Source organism: Aptenodytes patagonicus, chromosome 1, assembly GCF_965638725.1.
Source record: "Aptenodytes patagonicus chromosome 1, bAptPat1.pri.cur, whole genome shotgun sequence".
NCBI classification, from domain to species: domain Eukaryota; kingdom Metazoa; phylum Chordata; class Aves; order Sphenisciformes; family Spheniscidae; genus Aptenodytes; species Aptenodytes patagonicus.
This window is the reverse complement of record NC_134949.1, coordinates 77,918,885-77,942,199: the sequence shown is the minus strand read 5'-3', so window position 1 is coordinate 77,942,199 and position 23,315 is coordinate 77,918,885. Positions and strand designations below refer to the sequence as shown.

Here is a 23,315-nt window from a genome sequence, read left to right as displayed (position 1 = left end):
TGCAGAATTTGTCACTGACTGCTACTGTGTGCCTATCCCTGAAGCTGAGTAACAGTCATTTCATTTTGTACTGCTAAATCCTTGAAATACCTCCTCTGTGGGATGCTTACATAGCAAGTCACAGGTTTCTAATTATTTATTGCCTCTGTCTTGAGTACATTTTGCAGGTCTCTTTTGCAATTTATATACATTTATTTGTTTTACTACCACTTTGCATTCTAAGAACAAATCATCTCTAATAAAAAGCACATTTCCTTGTGAGCAGAATCAATTTCCTTCAGAAGTCTTTCATTCCCTGATTAGCATGTTACATTTGGTCTTCACTAATCACATAGTTAACTGTGAGCAATAAAGTTCTTAAATAAATAAATGCTCTGGTCCAAGTCATAAGGGACGGTTTCCCACTTGAATTTCTGAAATACAAGATGTGACTGTGCTACTTAGGCACTTACATTCACATTAAAAGTATAGCAATTAATGCCAGATCTGTTTTTTCTGCAGGTCATTAGTATGTTATTAAGAATTAAGTCTCAGCAACAAGTTGACTTGATTGCAAGTCAGTAATGCAGTGGGAAGTCTAAATGGGTGTGGTTTTTCAATTACTTTTAAAGGTTTGGGGTTATGGCTTTTCTTTTTTTTCCCCCCCTTTGTGTTAGCCTGCTCCAGAAGCACTCAGTGGGAAGGTAATGAAGTAGAAGGTTTGTACATTACTACCTCTTTCCGTGCTTCCTCTTCATTGGTTTTATTATTGTAGACTTTGAAACATAAGAAGTTAGCTATAAGCCATTCCTTCTGGTCAGTGTTGGATGTGTATTAGAGAGTTACGTTCTCAGATGGAGGATGCATTTTTACCAACTGTGAACAGGGGTAAGTCACTGTGGATTAGAAAATGTGAGATGTGGTGGAAACCCCATCATGTGGCTGCTGTAGCAAAATAATACCTTTCCCAATACTGAATTTAAACCAGCATTTGTTGGAGAACATAGCTTGAATCATGACTCCCTATGCTCCAGCAACCACTCAAATTAAGATAGGTGGTTTCCCTAATGTCTGTCAAATATTGTCGGAAACCACACTGGCCAGGCTGTAAGGTGAACAACATTACATGGGTGGTATCAGTTCCCTGCAGAAATCGGGGACGGGGGACGGGGGGAAGACAGAAAATAACTTTCAGCCAAAATACATATAAAAAAGCATTAGTGTTTATTTTAAAAACATCATGTAACACTTCTTTAGAGTTTCTATGTATGTGTGCTTAATGAATGAGAAAAAGGAAAGGCTCTGTTTCGCAGAGGAGCCGATGACTTGGAAGCTGAGAAATGCGAACGCAAAACATTCTGACTGACCTTGAGTTTGGCTTGTGTGCATGATCAGTTGAGTGGGGTACTCCACACTGAGTCCACATTTGGCTTGGGGGTTAAAAATAAACCAAGGGTGTGTGAGACGGACAAAATAAAACTATGTATTGTAGACTTTTGCATTAGGAGAATGTGGCCACGTCAGGAGATAGCCCCACTGTACCGAGCAGTGGCTTTGCTGTGCGCAACGCGGTGGGACGCCTGGGCCATTGCTTCCAGCCTGGGGGTCAAACACTACTAACGCATGCATCTGAAAACCGCAGATTCCTGGCTGTGTATGTTCTTCACAGCATCCTGGGCAGCAGTTATGAGATATATATAAGTCTTTGCTGCCGTAATGAAGGTATACTTAAGCTAACTGGGAGGATTGGGAGTGTACGGAGTCATGACTGTGATAGCACCTCAAAGTATTACTGTAATATTGTGACCATTTTTTACTGACGTGATCTACCAGCATTCAGGGTGTCATGAGTCGCTTCTACTGATGGAAGAATTGATAGTGATGATGGATGTTTCCTTTTCTTTTTATTTTACTTTCTATTTCTAAGCAAAAAGTATTTCTCTTCTATTTTATTTCTATTTGAAATAGTATATTTAAATTCACTGTATATATTTTGCATATATGCAGTGATCTAGTGTATACTTCATGTCTTGCCTCGCTGAACCCAGACAAATCAAATATAAGATGGGTTCTTTGCTTACAGTATCCAGAATCATTACAGTCTGCACTCTGTCCCAAATCCCTGTTATAGCTTTTATTGATTGTCTTTGAGCCCCTCCTGTCTTGTTCTCTGTAGCACAAATAGCACCCTCAAATAACAGGGATCTCCTCTTGCCATGTTTATTTTCAGACCACATGAAAAATACTCCAAGCAGCAAGACCAAACTCTTATTTGAGCATCGTATGTAGCCTGTGTTTTGGAAGGAGGCTCCCAGTTTCATAAATTAACCTAGTTGCTTAAAGTATGTCTCGGAGAAAAGCTGTCGTGATGACCATTAGTTTTCTCTGACCAATTTCTTCACTTGTTATTAACATTAACAAACCAAATGATATTAAGGAAGAAAGAGAGGGAGAAATCCTTATTTTTGCAGTAAATTTTTAATGTGAGATTGGGCAAACTGGGCATTGAATTGTTCAGTTCTATAACCACAGCCCCCAAATCACGCATGTACCTCTGTGCAAGTGAATTTTGCACATGTACGTTCTGTCAGGGAGTCATAACAGTTCCTACATCAGTTTGCAGTCCTCAAAACATCTCTAAATCCAGTGCTATTTACCAGCCTCACCTGTATATGTTTAGCGTTGAGCTGGTTTCTTGCAATGCTAATGCTTTTCGGAAATGTCCTGCATTACACTTTAATTTCCTGATCGTTGGTTTCTTTTAATGACCCTGAAATTTATTTTAGAGAAGAAAGCGATGACAATCAAGAATACAGGGGACTGCATTTGAGGACTGGAAGCAGAGTAGAGAAAGGAGCCTTTCACTTCAGAGCTGCTGGTAGGAATCCAGCTCAGTTTCAGACTTAGCAAAAATCATTACTGTGTGATGGCTTCTTGGTGCCCTGCGCTCTACGTCCACAAATGAGTCAGTGTCCACATCACACAAACCGCCAGAACAATTGGTGTTACTGTAATTGGGAGTCTACTGGCAGCATCAGTGGAAAGGGCAGGGACTTGAATGAGCATGGAAAATGAGCGGCTTTCTCCCTGCTCCCTCAGGTCACCTTTGAGACACATCTGTGTGAGGAAGCTTAGAAGAAATTCAATCTGTGGTAGCTCCCTTCTGGAGATAGATGGAAGACTTTACTGTTCCAGTACTGATGATCTGACACCCGCTAACAAACATGTTCAAGAAAAAAAAAGATCATTACAGGATCGTTTAATATGTGAAAGTATAAACTAAAAAAAAAAATCCTAAGTACGATTGAAAAATCAACAATAAAATCCGACTTGAAATAATAGGAACAGAGCCAAACAAATATTATCAAGCATGACCACTGATGGCAACAATTGCTTCCTTCAAAAACACAGGGAAATCCTGCTCTTTCATTAAACCATTGAACAATCTCTTCGAGTTGAATCCCTTCTAGGCAAAAATAAAGGAGTGCTTCCACTGTTCAAACATTCTCTTTGGAGATGAGAACGTGGCTTGATAGAAGAGATGTTGGACTTTATTCAGCCTGAGATGATGCCTTGATGTCATGGAAACAGCGACTGGAGGGAGAGCTCTCAGTAGCACAGGACACCATAAAGAGAGTGCCTTTAGAGAGGGCTGGGACTGCCAGCGTGCACGTGAATCAGTGGTGGAGGTTGGAAGGGACCTCTGGAGGTCATCTGCTCCAACCTCTGAACTTGGCACTTCCACTGGCTCGTCTGCTCTGAAGTAGGGAGGTCCTCATCTTAGAATTTATATGCTACCATTAATAATCCTAAAAAAACCTGCCTCTGGCAGGAAACTGTTCGTGTACTACCAGAGATGAATTTAGCCCCATAGTTCCTGTAAGCTTCAAACAGTTAGGCTGTGAAGATGTCTCTTAATATGCCGAAATGACACAATCGCATATGCTGATTACAGTGGTGAATGTGATATGAATTTTTGACTAAGTGAAAGTAAAAAGAATGTGTTTGATGTCAAATAAGTGCATTAGCAAATCTGAAATGTTCTGAGACAGCTTGGACTATTTGTGAATTCATACCTAATTCAACTAAAAATAAAATAGAAACTTCAAGTTGAAGTTTTCCACTGCAGTTCCTCAAAAACAAAACATTTTGACTTTTCATGTTAAAACAGTTCAAAAACTTAATTTAAATAACTTTAAATTGTTTTAAGAGCACCTCAGACCCAGAAAGTTCATTTCTCAGTATTTGTTTTGGTGTGTGGGAGCGGGGAAATTCAGAGCAATGCAATACAAAAATATATGTGTGTTTGAGTGTGTACATGTGTTGGGGGGGGGGGGGGGGGGGGGGAGTTGACCACAAAACTGAAAGAGAAATAATTTGCTTTCAGTTCTCTAGCTGTAACCTGCCACATCTCTGCTTTTGTATTTTTGGGCTTCTCTTCAGTCAATATACCAGATTGGGCGGTGTTATTTGTACAGAGGAGACAAGATGTAGATACCTACGTTCATTCCCAGTTGTGTGGTAAGCAGGATTTGAAACCTAGGGCTGTGAAGGTGAAAACCAGGCGTAACTCCCTGCTTCTCAGTCTCTTATGAGATATAGCTGTATCATGAGGGTGGTGGGAAATAAGCATATCCTTTCAGGGTAAATACGGAGAAGTATTGTGAAGCACCATAAAGGTGTGAGGGCCAACTTCAAAGTTGCTGGGAGCCAGGGGATAACAGCGCCCAGAACACAGATTTCAGAGTTTTAAAAAAAAAAAAAAGGCACGAGAGGATTTCAGCATCCTGTATCACACCACCGGTTTCTTTTAGCGAAGAGTATGTGGTGCATATTTTTCCCTTTTCTATGACCAGTGCTGAATTCCTCAGGGGACTGGTGATTCTGCAGATAGGGCGCTGCGGAAAGCTCGGTCCCTCGGGCAGTGCCTAACCCTACCCTCCACAGGCAAGGAGGAGGGGGGGCCGAGGCGCTTGGTGTTAAGCAAGGAAAAATCCGCACGGAGGCTTTCCGCGTTCCATCAGCCAAAGCAAGATGCTGAATTCAGCAGAGGTTGAATTTATGAGAACAGCAGCAGGAGGTGGGATGAGGGGTTTAAATGGCGAAAAAGCTTTTAATAGCAGTCTTTGTATTATAATAAAAGTGTTTGTTTCAGCGTCTCTGCCAGCCAGTGTAAGCAATATAAGTTTATGAGTAGCTGATATTTTGTGTAATAGAAATGCATTTGTCCGTTGTGAGTGCCTGTTACGTGGCAAGCAGATGACTGGTCGTATTATTAGGCAGACTTGTTTCCACGGGCAAAGAGGGATATGCATCTTTCTTACTGCGAAGAAAAACCTGTAAAGGCCTAAGCCGTAATATGTAACACCACAAAGCGGTATCTGTGAAAGCAATGCATAAACCCCATTGACTAAACTAGTACAGGATAAGATTACTATTGAGAAATATGAAATTATTTTTGAAAAAGCCTTCCAAGGTAAGTCAGAGGCCAGAAAATGAACTGCTTTTGTAAACTTCCTCCAATACCATATAGCGAACAAGGTTACAAGGAATGAAACCATGATGTATGATTTGGCTGCTTATGCATTAAAAATCCTTTAAAACTATAACTGCAGCATTCATTCCCAAATGATTTTACTTTATGTATTTATTTAGAGAAAACTGAAACAGTTTGCGGTTTATATGTATTCAAAAGCTGCATATTTCCAAGACTATAAAGGAAACCTTAAAAAGAAATTACTTTCAGAACTCAAATAATGATACTTTAAAATGCACAGGAAAATGCATTAAAAATGAAATAGATGTAAAAAAAGATAAAATCTCAGTTGTCCTTTTTTTGCTGCTTGATCATAACAAGTGATTGTGATGCACACATAAAACCGGATAGCATAGATTTTTGGTCATCATGTGTATTTCATTTTATGTTATACATTTGCCTGAACAGTTGCTTTCCCCATTGTGAATTCTCTTGTGTGTGAATGTTTTGAAACGCTTAAAATTGGACATCATATAAAATATAGCTGTTTACAACATTCTAAATTTGTGCATAAACTCTCACACAGATTTTGGGTTTGCGTACAGATACACAGAATCTTAATTTTACATTTCTTGAAGTTAAGTATTTGCATTTATGACAGCACGATGAGACCTAGAATGTTTCATTAAACTTCAAAACTATATAAATAATACTTGAATATAGGAATTGGGTAGCACACCCTTAAGTATTTGTGAATTTCCATATTTTTTCAAGCACCCACATCTTTCTAAGCATGTACAACGTGAAAGTCCAAGTTATATATAGCAATGGTGCTGCTCAGGCTATGTTCTTAATAAGCAACTCTAGAAAGTGTGCAAGCTATTAAAGGAATACTATTCTATTCATTTATACCTCAGAAATATTAGAGGAATGAGATTTTTGTTGAAATTACCACTCTTAAATAATGCCATTATATTAATTTCTCTGACCTTTTAACAGAAAAAAATAATCCCTGAAGAGTGTTCTAGGAAAACCAATCGTCTGAGGATAAAATTCACTCAAAAGTGCTGTTACTTTGCAAACTTTGCTATTTAAGGTACCTTTAATGTAATGGTCTTCAGCACATCCACTCTGTGATGACTGCTGTCAAATAAACCTTTACGTCACCCTGCTCAGCAAAACCTTTGTACTATCTTTGAAGCGATGTGCTGTTAATTGCTTTCTTCATAGGCTGCTGGGTGGAAGAGACTAGGTAAATATGGGTTTCACATTAGTGAGCAGTGGTAATTAGAGATGCCTGACTTTTTTAAGGGGAAGAGGTCAAATTTTCTTGAATTAGGTAGAATGTGGACTTTGGACTAAGATTTCCTGTCTTAGGTGCAGCCCGTCCATTCCTGACACTGGCTTATTCTCAGGCACCGTTTTGCTTATGCCCCTCGTACCTGTGCAGCTGTCTGTACAGTCTTGCGTAGGCAGAGCAGAAGTCTGCGAGTGACTCCCTGTCCTGGTGGGCAAGATGTCAGAGGGAGTGGTCACTGAACGAAGGAATGATTTCATTCAACAGAAAACTTTTTTCCATTGTGCCACTAACCCCCCAAAACCTTAATACCCCCACAGCCCTGCTGGGAAAATATGATCAGAAGTTAAAGGTTGCCATCTAATGGTGAACATATATAATACGGTCTTCATGTTTTTTCTTAAATTATCTTTTCTTACCTTTCTCCATGTACCTGCAAGTCCTTTCTTTATAAGACACTAGAGGAATGAGACTGATGTTTTATTCAGATTTTACCTGGGGTGATATCTGCTAGTTTATCAGTAACAAGATGTTGCAACTGAATGTGACGTTCCAGCCATTCAGTTTAACTGAATTCTAATTTCTTAATGCTTTTTCTGTGAATTCAGATATAGATGAATGTTCCTTCGAAAGGACCTGTGATCACACCTGCATCAACTACCCTGGAAGCTTCGAATGTCTCTGCCATAAAGGCTACACCTTGTATGGACTGACGCACTGTGGAGGTTTGGAAACTGAGTTTTGCTTATCTGTTTGCTTGTTTGCTTTGTGAACTGTTTACTGAGCCACACATTTTTAGCTGAGGACTTTAGAACTGAAGAAGACAAACCAATAAAGTTAAAATAAAGCTAAAATAGCATGAGCTGGGTGTGACTAAAATTTCAGCATCTCAAATTTGTTGAAGCATTCCCAGGAGAAGACCATAAATAAAAAACAATGGCCACGCATTTTTGTGATGGTGGTACAGAGCAGCCTCAGTATAGACTGGAAGCCTGCAGCTGTGACACTTGCATCCACCACTGCGTGGATGCAGCCGTTCTTCCACAACCGTTGCAAAGCAGCCTCATGGCTGGGGTTCATCGCACTGTACAGGGTAAGCTTCCTTACAGAGTTTACAAGTGCGGAGTACCAATTGGTACTTCCACAGGAGTGAGGTTAGTCGCAACTGTATTTACAGAAGGAAGGCTTCAAATGATGGGCAACAAAGAGAATAGGAGAAGGATGTCAGTTTTACAAAGTTTACAAATTTTGGCTGTGTTGGTATTTGTCCTTCCCAGACTGTGACATAAACCGCCTGTGAAACTCATAATGGAAGGCTGTGGGGTACCTTGTTCCCATCTTCTGTGGAGCTACTTCAGCTCTTCAACCTTTTTGGCATAACTGGGAAGAACTGGTGCTGTAATGTTTGGTTATCCAGGAGTGGGATATTGTTTAAGTGCATCACAGGGCAGTATTACCACAATGAGCAAATTAGAGGGTCAACTTCTACTTGATCAAGGCAGCAGAATTTCAGAGTACTCAGATTAAATCCAGTGTTTGCCGGGGTGTCACAGTACGAGACTGCCTGCCGCCGGCCTGGCTAACACCCCCAGGTATTGCTGTGGCCTCCTGCCTGAACGTTTAAGAACTGGGGTAGGTTTTGACTGTGTTCAGAACACTGGTCAAAGGAGAGCAAAGGGATTTTTTTGAGGGATTTCTTAAGTGTATTAAGTCCGAATTACGGTTTTAACCAGTCAGGTCAGCATTACACAAACAAAAGTAACAAGAGAAAATTGCAATAAAACCTGAAAGCCCTGAATCTAAATTACTTGTTAGAAAATACTGACACAAAAGAAAATCTCCGTGCTGTTTTTAAATGTAAAACTAAATGGTTTTGTTTAGTTAAAAGACGGTTAATAGTTAATTATTTAATTATTCAACTTATTGGAGATACAAACTAAGTAAAGCTTGCATCGAACTGTAAACAAAGCCTCGACTTTAAACCCACAAAATCCATGTATTCAGGCCAGGTTCTGATCTGAGTCAGACTTAGGCCAGGGAAAGCATGTTAGAGGAATTGCTGAGAACAGTGTTGGGCCCTAACGGCTCTTAATTTGTGGAGCAGGCATTGTGGTACATAGTATATGCAGGACTTGTTCTCTATGCATTCCTAAGTAAATTGTGCTACAGACTGAGTCAAAAAGATACAGTTAAAGGCTCTTGTTGTTTCCGTTCCCATGTGATTCGGTTTGTGCCACGCAAACTGATGTAGCAGAAACAGATGCTAGCCCCTCACTTGTCCGAGTGCTGAGTTCACCTGATTTTGTAGGGATAACATGAGACACTACTAATGGTATCTCTGCCTGGCTTCTTTTTGGGAGAAGGGTATAGGTGGTGTGTGTTAGTATCTCTTCCATAGAGCAGGGTAAGTAACAAATTCACTGTATAGTAGAGGCAGGCAGGAAGAGAAATAGGAGTCCATCTACGGAAAGAGTTTGGAAGACGACTCCACTTGAGGGCAGTTCTGAAAACAAAATCAGAGTCTGAAAGTTTGGGGGACCTATGTGGGGTGTGGAGAGACTGATCTTCAGTTTCACTGTTAATTCTTTAATGACTTTATTTATGTATTAATTTAGGGAAAGCCTCAAAGTTTGGGGTTCAGCCTCAGTCTTCAAATAATCTTCAGCCTCAGTTCAGCTTCAGTCTTTTAAATAAGACTGAAGTAGGACCAAAACTCTAACTGGAAATACTCAGTGCTGAACTTCAGGCAAAAACATAACCAGATCCAAACCTCCTACTTTTTTTCATAATGGGCAGATCCAAAATCCCAGCTCTGAATCCAGACTTGTCCAGGCCCTGAGCTTTGCCGCTCAGGCCTATCATTAGTTTTAGCCAGCCCCTGGAGAGTGATGTTTACAGTGGAACAAATAACTCACCCTGGCTGCCATCCATGTGGCACTGAGCAGAAGTCAAAACTAGGGAGAAATAATGAGAACCTGCAAAAATATTTGGTGCAAACTTGCCTCTTAATAAGCTTTCTGTCCATCTTGCTTCCCCTCTACTAGTAATTAATAAACTATGTGGCAATGTCCTTGTTCTGGGCCTTCCATGCTGAGGGGCAACCCTTGTTGCTCTCTCTGGGATCCTTTTCGTGACATCTCTTGTAACAGAAGTCATGTATCATAAGGGAATCTTCTACAAGGACAGTGCTAGCGCTTACGCCACCTGTTTATGTAAAGCCCTACTTGCAGTATTGGCTCGTTAAGTGACCTTAGGAGAGTCAGTAGAATCTGCAGGACTGTTCAACGCCTTTGGGAATTTGGCTGCTTCTCCAGGAGCTTGGTTCTGGGCTGAGGTACTTGACAGCAAGAGCTCATGTTTGAACAGTTCGGCCAGAGCTCAGTGGCAGGAGCACTGTGGACTAAATGCGTGTTTTGAAGTATGGGTTAGCAAGCAGATCCCCCTGTTGCACTCAGAAGAAGCCTGGCTACTATGTACAAAATTTCCCAGAAAAAGTTTTTTTTTCTGGGACTATCTCCCTCGTCAGTTTTTGGAACTGCTGACCCAGGACCTCCAAATGTCCTGACTCTGACTCAAAAATCGTAACATTTTCTAGAAACATGCCTGATGTATTAGGGTGTCTTTCTCAGTTTCTTTTATGCATGTACTCCATGTTTTCTAGATTTTTGCTTAACCAAATTTGCGTCAGAAAAATAAAGCTGTTTCTGGATTCCAGCAGCTGCCCCAGTAAATACTCTCATGTTCCCATCAAGTGCCCCAAGATGTCAGAGGAGGACTTGGCTAATATGTATAGGCCTGCATTTCTTAATCAGTGCAGGGCCTGAGTGTGTGCTTGAGTCCAATCCCTTCATCAGCCCCACCTCCTCACCCTCTGGCTTCAGATGGGGTCGCTGGGCTCCAAAATTGGTGCCTGGGGAGAACTGGCTTGAACTCAGACTGTGTTCCTGCAAACCATATGGATTCACACAGTGCCAAGCACATGGCAATCGGAGTTCAAGCCTGGGTTCAGGCGTGGTTTGGAAAGGCAGTTAGACACTCAGCCTGTGAGCCTTTACGGACAGACCTCCCTTAGAAACACATTAAGTGACAATTTTACTTCTACAGTTACATTTTGAGGCCTATCATTAAGCCAGAGTATTAGCAATTCAGTATATCTCCTGTTGATTTGGTGTCATTCTAGCTCATTTGAGCATATGTCAAATGGCGCAACCTACATGCCATGTTACGTTACAGTAACACTACCGTTTTAGCAAGCAGATGGGTAGCTGCGTTCAAAGGGCAGAAACCACTTGTTGTTGAGGTTAGTGCAGTACCTAAAATAACGGGGCTGTGGTCCATAACAAGGGCTTTTAGGTTACAGCTATACTAGTAAATCAAAGAGTCTGGAGCAGCAACGCACAACTGATGGTTCACTGGTGCCATATCAAAATTTTGGCCTGTGCCATCTAGTGTCCCAAATGTGCCTGAGCGTGATCCAGAGGTGAGTACATGGCAGCACAACTCCTGCTGAGCATGATGGATAAACATCCTTTCTGGTGGTGGGAGGAGAGAGGATGAAAGATCAGCCGTGTCAGCACAAGTATATAAATGCTGATTGCATAGACTAAAAAGGTTAGACCTCATATTGACTAAATACTTTTCCAATGTATCTAAAGTTGAAATATTTTGTGTGGAATATCACTGATAAATACCTGGTAATTGCTTTGCCTTCTTGCAAGCTCTTACCTTTCATTTTTATTTGAGGAGTAGAAGACTAAATAAACTACATTTCAGCTGTAAGGTTCCTATCAAATATGTAGTTTCCTCCATCTGAATCATTTCTAATAACAGACTCTGTGAATCACTATGGAGAATTTATCTCCCTGTTATGCAAAAGTGATCGACTTTCACAGATGTTTATGCCTTTGACATTTTTTCATATAATGCAATATACTTTATTGTCCAGATGCTGCAGAGACTTTTGAGCATGTTTTGTATCATGTGAGTACTTCCAAGAATTTCAGTGTAACTAGTCCTGGCAAGTAAATTGTATCGTATGCATAAATCTCTGCAAGAGTGGGAGCTAAGTATGTGTCTAAGGACAAATACATTCAATGTGCATAAAATTGTTTGACATGAGTATTGTCTGCTTTTATACATGTTTATATAGACTGAAATATAAAAGATATAGTAGAAAACAGATATCCTTATGCACATAATATCTTAATGTACAGTAGACGTGCACAAATGGTTAATACTCTTCTCAACTTTAATTACATTTCAGATATTGATGAATGCAGCATCAGCAATGGTAGCTGTGACTATGGGTGTCTTAATACAATGGGGAGCTATGAGTGTGTCTGTCCACCTGGAAAGAAACTGCACTGGAATAAAAAGGACTGCGTTGGTAAGTACGGGAGACTGACTCAGAGGTGACTCTGGTGATGCTCCTGTTCTCCGGGAGCATGGAAAAGCCCATGGTTTTGTCTGAGGGATGCTGCATTTTCACAATACAGATCCCCAAATTCATTTTAGCCTTTAATACCTGGTCATCCATGGACTAGGATATAACTACAGGTGAATTAGAGAATGGGCAATGTGTTGGATTTTATTTGTGTTGAATTCTTTTTTTTTAATTTTATGAGTCTGTTCACACAAATCTAAGTCTTCTTACGTTATTATGTTATGTATTTTATAGTTTTCTCCTTTTTTTTGTCCTTTGACATCCATCTCTATGACCTCAGATATAACTCTGTTTCCCTTTAAGAGTCATTTAGAATATTCAAAATATTTAACTGTTTACAAATAGCACGTGGTATTCAGGTTATTATCTACATTCACAGCACCATACCCCAATTTTTCAAGTTATCGCCAAAGGTATCCTGTTTAATATAAAGCACTGACAGTAGCTGTGTCAAAAGTATTAATTGCAATGAGCACAAATCCTGAGACCACTACAATGATGGCACTTGCTGCTAGTGCCACTTACTTTGTGGCAAATCTGAATATCTGTTCCAGTCATCGTTCTTGTGTATCCTTTAAGTAGATGACTTTTTTTTTCCCTAGGGTCTAATTTGAAGCACAGCAAATCTTGGCCATGGCTACAGCCATTCAAAGTATTTTCTGTGATATTTTAATTCTGTTGTCATGGTTTTTAATGGGAATAGCATACCTTAGGTCTTGCATAGTCAAATTTAGGTTGTGGGGTTTTGTTTGGTTGGTTTTGTTTGTTTGATTCTCATAGATACATTTGGGGCTCATGCCTAATACCTAACTGGGAGCAAAACAGAACAATAAAGGGGGACATTACTTAAGGGAAAGCACTATAGTCTGGGGTAGACAGCACTGCACCGGCCTCTGGCATGATCATGCAATTACGGCATTTTTCCACTTACGTGGATACAGCAGTATGGAAAGCACTTTATAGTTGAGTAGGGAAAGGGGGGTGTCAAGTTGGGTTTCAGCCTTTGCCACTGACTGTCGTCTTAACCACAACTAAGTACCTTATTTTTCCCACTTAGCTTTACATAAATTACCTTCACTGCTATCTAAAGAACAAGTACTATAGGAGTAAGAAATGGTTAACACTGTTTTTTCAGTTATCCACTAGGTCTCCCTTGCAATGTACCAGTTAGTCCTCTGGAAAGGAATTTGTAAATTAACAATGGGGACTAAAATTTTTGGGGGTCTGGTATGTAGTTAGACTACAGAAGTTTTGTGTTATATTCCCTCTCAACCTGCTAAGAATGCTGTTCCCATGGTACGAGACTGTATTGAGAATATTTTCCTAGTTGTAAATTTCTCTTCATTATTTGTAATACTCAGTTGGAAGATGGAAAATAGAACACCCTTCTCTATTGATATACACTGTTTTATTTGATCAATTTAATGAGGCTTAAAATGAGTGTCATCTCCCTGCTGATTGCCTGCCTTTATTACCAACATTGTTTAGAGGAAACTGTGTTCTACATTGTTATAAAAGCACAATAAAAAGGAGGAGAATGATATCTAATGATCCTGAATGCCACATGATTTGGAGACACTTGCAGCAACAAAATCCTCTTTTGCTCAGCAATGACACTTTGCGCTTGTGTTGTCTCCTCAGTCCAAAGAAATAATTTCCTTCTAAGCGTCACCAAAGTAACGTAAAAGGCCTTAAGAGGGAGGTAAGTGGAGGATGATTATTCCCATACTTGAGATGCAAACATCAGGCGTGTTCAAGGGACTTGGATATTTTATCTTTGACCACTAGTGAGGCCAGGAATACAACCCAGCTGGCAGCTGCTGGCACCCTTCCTCTGCACTCAAGCCAAGCCAAGCAAGGCTCATTCCAGCTACCACATTTGAATTGGTCTGTTTCATCCCAGCTTTACTGGGCTTTTCCCAAACCCCGGCGGACCCAAACCAGTCTGGTTGCTTCCTACTGGACTCGGATGCTGCAGCTCTGATCTCCCCCCTACCTTGGTGTGGTTCAGTGGTGAGCAGAGGGGTAGGAAAAATGGCATTTGCAGTAGCACAGTCAACCGTGAGCAAAACAAGAGTCAGCCAAGTCCATCTTGTAAGGTGAGCATGTTTGGAAGAAAGAGCAAGGAACAGTCGGAGAAAAAGCGTATGGACCTGAACAAGTGTTTTTACGGGACTGAAGCAAGAACTGCTCTACAGGCACCTGGCTGAGATTTAACCAGCTGATGCAGTGTGAAATAACTGCTTGAAGAGGTGCCCAGCTGCACTTGGCCAGCAGTCAGTGCAGAGGTTAAATCTCTGGGGAAAAGGAGGGAGGCAGTGAGGCTGTCTCAGTGCAGGTAGTGATGTCACCTGCCAGCTGCAGCTGAGAATGAACCTCGTCATTTGTGTGGAGAAAGATGTACTTAAGTAACACTTCAGTCCCAAAAGATGTCCAATTAAAATAAATGCAGGATTATAATTATCAGTGGCATACCATCATCTCAGGGTAAAGCAGAGACTGGTCCAACAATTCGTAACAACTCTATGTAGTTTGAGCACAAACCATCCCTTACCCAAATACGAAGAGCAGCTTGTGAGACCTGCGGGATACTCTGTCTTCATCCTGCCATGAAGCCAAGAGGAGAAGCTGGATATTTCCATTGCACGAGCTGCAACGTGCCTCGTGCCGTGGGTGCTGATGAGAAATGGCTGATGTCTACGTGCGTCACAGTGTCCCTTCTAGCATTGCTTGGGGCATTTCGGCAGTGGCTGAAAGGACGAGTGGGACTATCCATCTCCATCCCAGCATGTCCTGCTTCACATCCGCCCGGCTGGGAAGTTTTCTACTTCCAGAAGCTTGAGCGTGAAGCTGAAATTAAAAAGTCTGCGAGAGTTGGAGTGAGAAGTGGAAAACACCATTTTAGCGGTCATCTAAATAAACAGATCTTTGTGAGGGCGACTCCTGTGCGTGGTGTGGTACTGGGCCTGTTAAACCAGAGAGCTGTGCCTCCAAGAGGGGGGAGAGGACATCTCAGGTCATTAGTATTTCCTGTTGCTTCTGTGATCAAGTTGTGTACACAGAATTGTGCTCATAATTAGAGAGACACCTGCCTTTCAGGGTGCAGATCTGGACCTGAACAGTCCCAAAGTGGAGGATTGGAGGGGAAAGACTGATCTAGAGTTTAGGTCTAAAAATGTGAAGGAGTTTTCTTTCCAAGCTCAAGATCCAGATACTCTCTCCCTATTAGGTGCTTATTTCAGAAATGCCTGGGCCTGTGATTTTGCTTTGCTGCCGCTTCTACCTTTCCTCACCGCTGTAAGCAAGTGGATGCACAAAGTTCTGGGTTGGGCAGTGCCTGATTTTTTTCATTTTTCTTTTTTCTTTTCTCTTCAGAGATGGTGAAATGTCTCCCGAATGCCAAACCAGCTCCCAAGGCTCAGCTAGTGTGTAGTAAGACAGGAGGCATAGAGAGCTGCTTCCTGTCGTGCCCATCCAATACTCTTTTTGTTCCAGGTTTGTACAAAATATTTGTCCTCCGAAGTCTAGAATGTGACTTGATGATTTCTTCTCTGCTAATGTATTCATGACTCTTGCATTCAGTTTTTGTTATGGACAACTGTAAATGAGCAAAACATCAGTATAAATTAAATTGGGGCAACATGCACATCATTAAATACAAGAAGAGCTGACTGTCAGTTACATTAGAGGTTTGGCCCTTAGTTCTTTAATTTGAGATGTCATTTGGCGGAAAAAAATTTAACAAAAATCTGAGACACACAACTACCTTAACCAGATGGTGCAAAAGAAAAATTTTAATATATTAAATTGCTATGTCTAAAGTGGGGGGGGAAAACTGAACAGTTGATTTCAGTGAATTCCTGCTAAGTTTTAGTAACATGTTCTTCAATATGAGTAAGTCCCCTGTGTCCATCCAGGTATCTGCTTAAAATGATGGACTCTGCGTCATGGCCTGAAATACCCTGTAATTGTGTGATTGAGCAGGAGCAGAAGCGACTCCCAAAGCGGAGGGTTCCCCTGAGAGGAACTCAGCTTAGTGAGCACGATGTGAGGCAGGGGCAGGAGAGGAGGAGTGGGACATGCTGGGCAATTTAACGCTGCGGCTGCCACAGCACATGATCAAGCTCCCACACCAGCCAGGGTAGCATAAAACTTCCATCGGCTCAGCCAGTGGAGCAAAGGATGACATAGCAACAGCTTTAAACCTGTCTTACTGTCTCATACAAAATGGATACAACTAAATCTGTCTCAGGAGGCAGTATGGAAAAAACATCTCTCTGTATTAGTTGCTGGCAGTTGCTGGTTTTTAATAAATTTTGTTGGTAATAGTTCAGCTGACTGTTATCTATAGAAACTCAGGCATTGTTGTTTACAGAAACTCAGGCATCTCATCTTCCCCTCCCCCCCCTTTTTTTTAATCACTTTCTACAGGTAATTTTCATCTACACAGTTTTGCAGGGCAGGTGGGGCAGGGGGTTGCTATTACTTTTTCATACACATTCTGGTTCTGACACAGGATTATTTTCCACAAGGGTTTCTACTTTTCATGTTAGTCCTGGCATGATGTGCGGTCGAGCTGTTCACACTTTATTTTCAGTTTAGCAGAGATTACTGGAACCATGCATTTATCTAATTTGTATGCACCAATACACAGTTTTATCTGTGCAGTATGTAAACCCTGTTATGGTTCTAAGTATGTGGGGGTTTTTTTGTTTCTGCCAATAAATTCTGCCAGAGTCTGAAGCTAAAATTATTAGTAAAGTACGTGGTTTATTTTTTAAATTATAGAGACGATCAAAGCATAAGGACTCTGCCGCAGACAAGCACAAAATATTTTATACTTGTGCACCATGGAATTATTTACAGCTAACTTCATGCCAAATTGTTTATAAAATGTAACATTTCAGTGCTGGAAGAAACAAAACTTATAGTCAACACTGTGAAGCAGTAGCCTTTGGCAAACTATTTCAGCCGTTTAAATCCACGTTCAGCACTTAAAATGTCTCCTTATTTAGCAGTATTAATAAGTTTGTTCAAGCACCGAACATTAATGCTGGGGGTGATGAGGGGAGCAGAGGCTTTGTGAGGCTGTTGCCACATGTGCTGACTCTGCATTCTGCCCCGCAGATTCGGAGAACAGCTACACGCTGAGCTGTGGTATTCCTGTCCAGCAAGGCAAGGCTCAGCAGAAACGCAACGCGACCCTGCCCAGCTGCGCAGGTAGGTGCTCTCCTGTTCACCCAGGCCTTAGCATCTAGGAGGTAGGTGATGAGGTCCCCCAGACCACTTGGGAATTGCAAGACATACAGCTCTCAAGTTACACAAGAACAGAATTAAAGTAGCCTGTGTTTCATCATGCACACACTTTTCTGCAGCCTTTCCTTGAGGGCTGGAGTGTGCTTAGTTGCCCTTCAGTGAGGCATTGTGTTGGTAGGTCAGAAGAGGAGTGGTGGAGGTTTGAGATATGTTCAGTGAGGACAAATATTTAGAGTACTTTACTTTTCATAGTCCAGCAAGGCAATAGCAAGCATATCAAAACGGCATTGCTTCCCAGACATGAAAGTGAGCCAGAGGGGCCCATCAGTAGCACAAGACCCAAAGGCTACGGTGGGTCCCAGCCCTCACCTGCGAAGTCCTTCCTTAGGAGCAGAGATCCTCCTATTGGGGGTTCACAATAAAAAGGTTATGAGACTTTTATGAGCACATACTGTGTTTCATTCATCTTGTTCTCAGAAATGGCTGGATTATTTTTGCAGAGACATTTCAAAATGCGTCCTAAAGCTGATACTCAGCATAAAAAAAAGTTCAGCTCAAAATGGTTGAAGTCTGGCAAAATTAGAAGCAGCTGAAACAGCATCCAGCAGTGGGAAGTGTCAGCCCACTTCACATATCATTACCTGCTGTTACCGGTTCTCTAACCACGTATTTCTTATATATTTGGAATGCGTTAGGAGGTACGATGCTGTGGAGTGAGGTAACATGGCAGCAGATGTGGCTGCTACCTCTATAGTCCTGGTTCGGCAAGGCCCTCCCAAGGAAAGAGGGACCCACGTTGTGGCATTTACCTGTGACCATCCTCCACCTGCTCCAGGTCCCGTGGGCAGCCCGCAGCGGCTGGCAGGTGACGGCCCAGGCCCAGCCTTTTCCACCATGGACTTTGTGAGGAAGTCAGCCAGCAGCTACATTTTCTAAGCAGTGCATGGCTGTATAACAGCCTTTAAAGTCATAAGACCTAACTGGCTTGGATTTAAAGCTGAAGAATAGAGCTTGCAAGCCATAGACCACAGTCAAATAAAGACGTTTCCTTTGGATGCTTTTCAACTGCCAACAGCGTAGCTCCACTAAATTAATCTTATTCCTGGTTGGCATTAGCAAGAGCAGATCTACAGCCAAGTAATGTGGAAATCACAGACAGAGAGTCAGAAAAAAAAGGTAGCAATTAACCTTTTTCATAGTAAGAGACAAATTCACGCAAATTCCACGAAGATGTGCAGGCATGCTGGAGGGGAAGCATACGTGCAGAGCACGTGCGATACTAGCAAATTGATTGATCTTTATGGACTCCGGAGTAGTGCTTATGTGAAAAAATGAACTTATGGAAACAGATCCTCTTGTACAAGGTGTATAACTCTTGGGCTGTCTCTTTTCTATGTCCCAAGAAGACTTCTGAGTCTGTTTTTAAGAATAAGTTTCAGACTTCATTTCATCTGCATCCCAAATGATAGCTTTTTTACTTTACATCGACAGATTCATTAGCCCCTCCAATCAAGCAGAAAGCTCGTTTTAAAATTAAAGATGCAAAGTGCCATTTACGGCCTCGCAGCAAAGAAAAAACAAAAGATTCTGGGAAGCAAGCTGTTTTAGGTAGGTGGTTTCTTCTAACATGTAAACAGCATTCTAATTTTTTGTTTGTTTCCTTGCTTGTTTGCATATTTTGTTTTCACACTGCGGAGGGAAAAAAAAGTAATGTGTTTTATGTTTGGATCTGAATTTAAGTTCAGGCCAGGGTTCACACTCTAGCTGAACAGTGCCTTGGGTTTGGATCTGACAGTGCTGAAATGTCACCAGTTGCTTTGAAAAATCTTTGTTCAAAAGTACATGAGTTTGAAATTAAGCTGATCCTTTTTCTGGCATTGGTAATGGCAGAAATATCCTGAGACAAAAAGCTATGACCGATGCAAAGTCACATGAAACAATGTCAGTTTGGTTTGGTTTAGTTTTCCCAAATGAGATTTATAAAAGAAAACAAAAGCTATTATTTATTTGCTGGATGCTGGATTAGTATCCCGTTGCAGCAGCAAAGAGAACCCCTAAGCGGGAAAGTTATAATCAAAATCTGATGTTGCACAGCCTTAGATCTTTTCTTATGTTGGAGTGAGCAGTTATGATGTTAGAAAAAATACTTAGAAGATTTAGACATAATTACCAAAAATCTGAAATGAAAAAAAAAGTTTGTGTCAGGCTGAATCAAAGTAATCAAATGTTTTTAGAACTCGGTATGACGAGGTATGGGGTTTTATTATTCTTAGTTTTGAACATCACTTTTAAAGTTGAACAAAAAAGAGATTTTAGAAGTGATACGTATTTAAATACTTGGAGTTCATTTAAATTTAACATTAACTCAAAATTTTCCAGATTTTAATACACAGTATTGGTGTAATTGCAACAGTTCATCTTGTTGCTTAAAGCAACTTAGCAGCTTACAACAAACATCTACTGGTGATATATTCTCTTTTGCGAATCTGTCTTACCGCTACTTTTACTAACGAGTGAGGAGTCATATAGGAGCCCTGAAAGAGTAAAAATAGCTATCCTAAAAAAATGCTAATGGTTTAAAGATTTTATTTTAAAACTTGGATTCATATTTTATCTTTACCCTGCAATCTAGACATTTATCTCTCTAATTTTCCAAGCATTGGCTTAAAACAAGTCTCAGTTGTCAAGATGCTTACCTTATCCTTATGTATTGTCTTCTTTTAATAAGATGTGATTATCAGACTCATTTTTAAACTCATAGAAGTTGGGGTTTTGGTCCATACAATCACCATGGGAATATATTTCTTGGATGCATTTCCTTGTCCTTTGCTTGCTTTGCTTTGTGTTTGTTATGTCATCTGAACTTCTGGGTCTAACAGTAAGATTATATCCGCACACTTGGAATGAAATTCTTCTGGTGGTTTGAGTGCTTGAAATTTCTCCCTGACCTGCAAGATCCATCGCCTATCACAACAACGATATTTTTCACATAAATTTCTCTATATAGGGAGAAGATGCTTATGTGATTGTGTCCCAACAGGTTGTGGCTTTTCTCCTCAGTGGTTACACATAATTGACGAGGGCATTCAGTTCCTCTGGCTTGTGATAGGACGAGAGGAAATGGCTTCAAGTTGCGCCAGGGGGGTTTAAATTGGATATCAGGAAAAATTTCTTCACCGAAAGGGTTGTCAAGCACTGGAACAGGCTGCCCAGGGAAGTGGTTGAGTCACCACCCCTGGAGGTATTTAAAAGACGTGTAGACATGGCACTTAGGGACATGGTTTAGTGGTGGACTTGGCAGTGCTAGGTTAACGGTTGGACTTGATGATCTTAAGGGTCTTTTCCAACCTAATGATTCTATGACTTCCCCTCAGATAAAGCCTTCCAATATATTTTCATAACCTCCCAGTCAAAGGCTTTTAAAACCTTTGATATCTGGTGATTGTCATTGCTGAAAGAGATGGAATACCAGCTGGTAGTTTCTAAAGGCCCATACTGCTATGCTTTAGTCCCAGGCCTGCTGCTCTCATGAATTTATGAAAATTTACTCTCTTGCTTTGTTTAACCATCAAATGACTGTATATAGTATTGCTGATCTTAACTAATTTCTGTAAAGAGCTTTCTAATCCTTATGCAGAAAAGAGGCAGGAAATTATAGGCATTAGAGGTACCACTGTGCAGCTTAGCATCACCACACTATATTTTTGCCTCCTGCGTTCACTAGCAAAATGAGCAAACCCAAAATCACACAGCGAAGGAGGTGTCTAACAACGCATGTGAAATGTTATGAAGCCTGTCACTGCATTCATGATAACCCAGTTGAGATATCACTTATCAGCCTGTCACTTGCTACTTTGCTACTTGATTTCTTTTCTATGTTGCTTCTCTTACGCAAAGGAGGTCAATTCCCTTGTACAGACAACTGCCACGTGACCTTTGTGAATCTCAAGTGCGATTCCTCCAAGAAAAAACGCCGAGGTCGCAAGTCACCATCAAAAGAAGTGTCCCATATCACCACAGAGTTTGAAGTGGAGATGAAGTCAGAAGAAGTCTCAGGTTTGTGAAAGATCTGTCTGCGGAGAGAAATCAGAATTCAGTTCCTTGGTGTGTTGTTAGAATCTCTTTGCTATTTCATCAAGCTGCCGTGCAAACCTTTTAGCACAAGCCTCATTCAACAGCCTTCCCAAACACAAAGTTTCAGAGTTTTAATTGAAAGGAATCAGGTATGAAATTAAGCCAAAGGAACAAAGATTGAACCTGCAGCAAAATTCCTTCAAAGCCTCAAGTTAAGTCATGTACTTTAATTTAGTCTGATTTCTTTAAACAGCAGAAGTGCTAATTGATGCACAGAGAACGTAAGGATTAGATAGAAGTTCTGCAACAACAACGATAAAAATATCCTCCAAAATGTAAGTTGCTGAAACTTCAGTCTGAGAATCAAACATTTTTATCACACATTTGGTAAATTCATGTTTTCATAACAAACTTCAGGAAGAAGAAGAATTGCTTCAAGTTATTCATGAGATGGAATATTATGCTATAAAATCCAGCCAAAGAAAACATGGGCTGGATTCTATAAACATGTCAGTCCTCAAAGGCAGGTTTCTTAACCTATGAGGGGTACCTCACTAGCCAAGTGATTCAAACAGTAATTGTGCCAGAAAGCACCTTTCTTTGTGTCACTCGTATTTTGGTCAGGAAAGAGAGGAGAATTCCTAATCGACTGAGTAAAGCAGGGGCAGAGAGAATTCAGAAACATTAGTGGTGGCAGACTGAACACGTATCTGGAAATACAACACAGTGGGAAATTCACCATTCCTCTAGCAGTGCACAAAGCACCAGTCACTGCTACTCTGTACAACAGAGTACAGCATTCCTGCACAGTGCCAACTTGATTTTGCTGGCTAGGTTGATGCTTTCTGCAGCCCTTTCCCTGTGCACTCGGTATAACCAGATTTCTTAATGGTAGACATATCAGTACTCAGTGTGCGCTTATAGGCTGTGAAACTCAATTTGATGGACCTCAGTGTACTGTCTTCTCCCTTTAAAAGGCCTGATTCTGAATACAGTGGGCTGCTTCTACAATTTATATGGGGAAGACAGACAGTGAAGCAAACAGAGGTGTCATAGTGCGATGCAGGCTAAGCTTTTTGTTAAGCACCTCTTTTTAAACATTAATCTCAATTGCTTCTAGTTTTCTTATCATTTCCCATCTAGACACCTGTAACATTGACTGTGTTCGGAAAAGGATGGAGCAGAAGCTGCAAACTGCAATCAAAACATTGAGGAAATCTATTAATAAACAGCAATTTTACATTCAGTTTTCTGGGACAGAATACGAAGTGGCTCAGAAGCCAGCTAAAGCTACTGAAGGGCATGAAGCTTGCAGTACAGGGCAAGTGCTGCAGGATGGAAAATGCGGTAAGTCCCAACAACTCTAGTCAGCCATAGCCCCCAAAACAAGCAATCCAAAATTAACTTGTCCCTAGTGAGCCAGGCAGGAAATCTATGAGATAACAGACGATTTAGATCGATATTACTCAGCAGATGTGCATGGACCACTGACGGTTCATAAGACTTTGAAGGGAGTTTGTTAAATGATTGCAGGAAAACAAAAGCAGCGTATATATGCATCCATTCCCATGCTGTCAGCTGGTATGTATCAAGGCCTGCCACGAGGCAATGTTGGCAATTAGTTCCCAGTTGCTCCCAGCATCTTATGAAAACATAATTACAATTCTGTAAAACAATAAAATGATGTTCACCTAGATGGTGCGTATTTAGTTTTATATTGCCTCTCTCACTCTCCTCACCACCAAATAATCCATGACCCATGGATATATTTATATTTAACACTCAAGAGG

General features: G+C 40.9%; 1 protein-coding gene across 5 annotated transcripts in view; it reads left to right on the top strand.

Moving 5' to 3' along the window:
* The window catches only part of SCUBE1 (signal peptide, CUB domain and EGF like domain containing 1), a 223,332-nt gene that overhangs the window by 181,786 nt on the left and 18,231 nt on the right, over positions 1-23,315 (top strand). For 3 of the 5 annotated variants that reach the window (XM_076343872.1, XM_076343853.1, XM_076343844.1), the window contains 7 exons: positions 7,361-7,477; positions 12,016-12,138; positions 15,571-15,690; positions 17,323-17,415; positions 18,943-19,059; positions 21,349-21,507; positions 22,669-22,872. In XM_076343872.1, the coding sequence (XP_076199987.1) occupies positions 7,361-7,477; positions 12,016-12,138; positions 15,571-15,690; positions 17,323-17,415; positions 18,943-19,059; positions 21,349-21,507; positions 22,669-22,872 (933 nt within the window). The remainder of the gene's footprint in view (positions 1-7,360; positions 7,478-12,015; positions 12,139-15,570; positions 15,691-17,322; positions 17,416-18,942; positions 19,060-21,348; positions 21,508-22,668; positions 22,873-23,315) is intronic. The other 2 variants (XM_076343880.1, XM_076343862.1) reach the window with 1 other exon arrangement.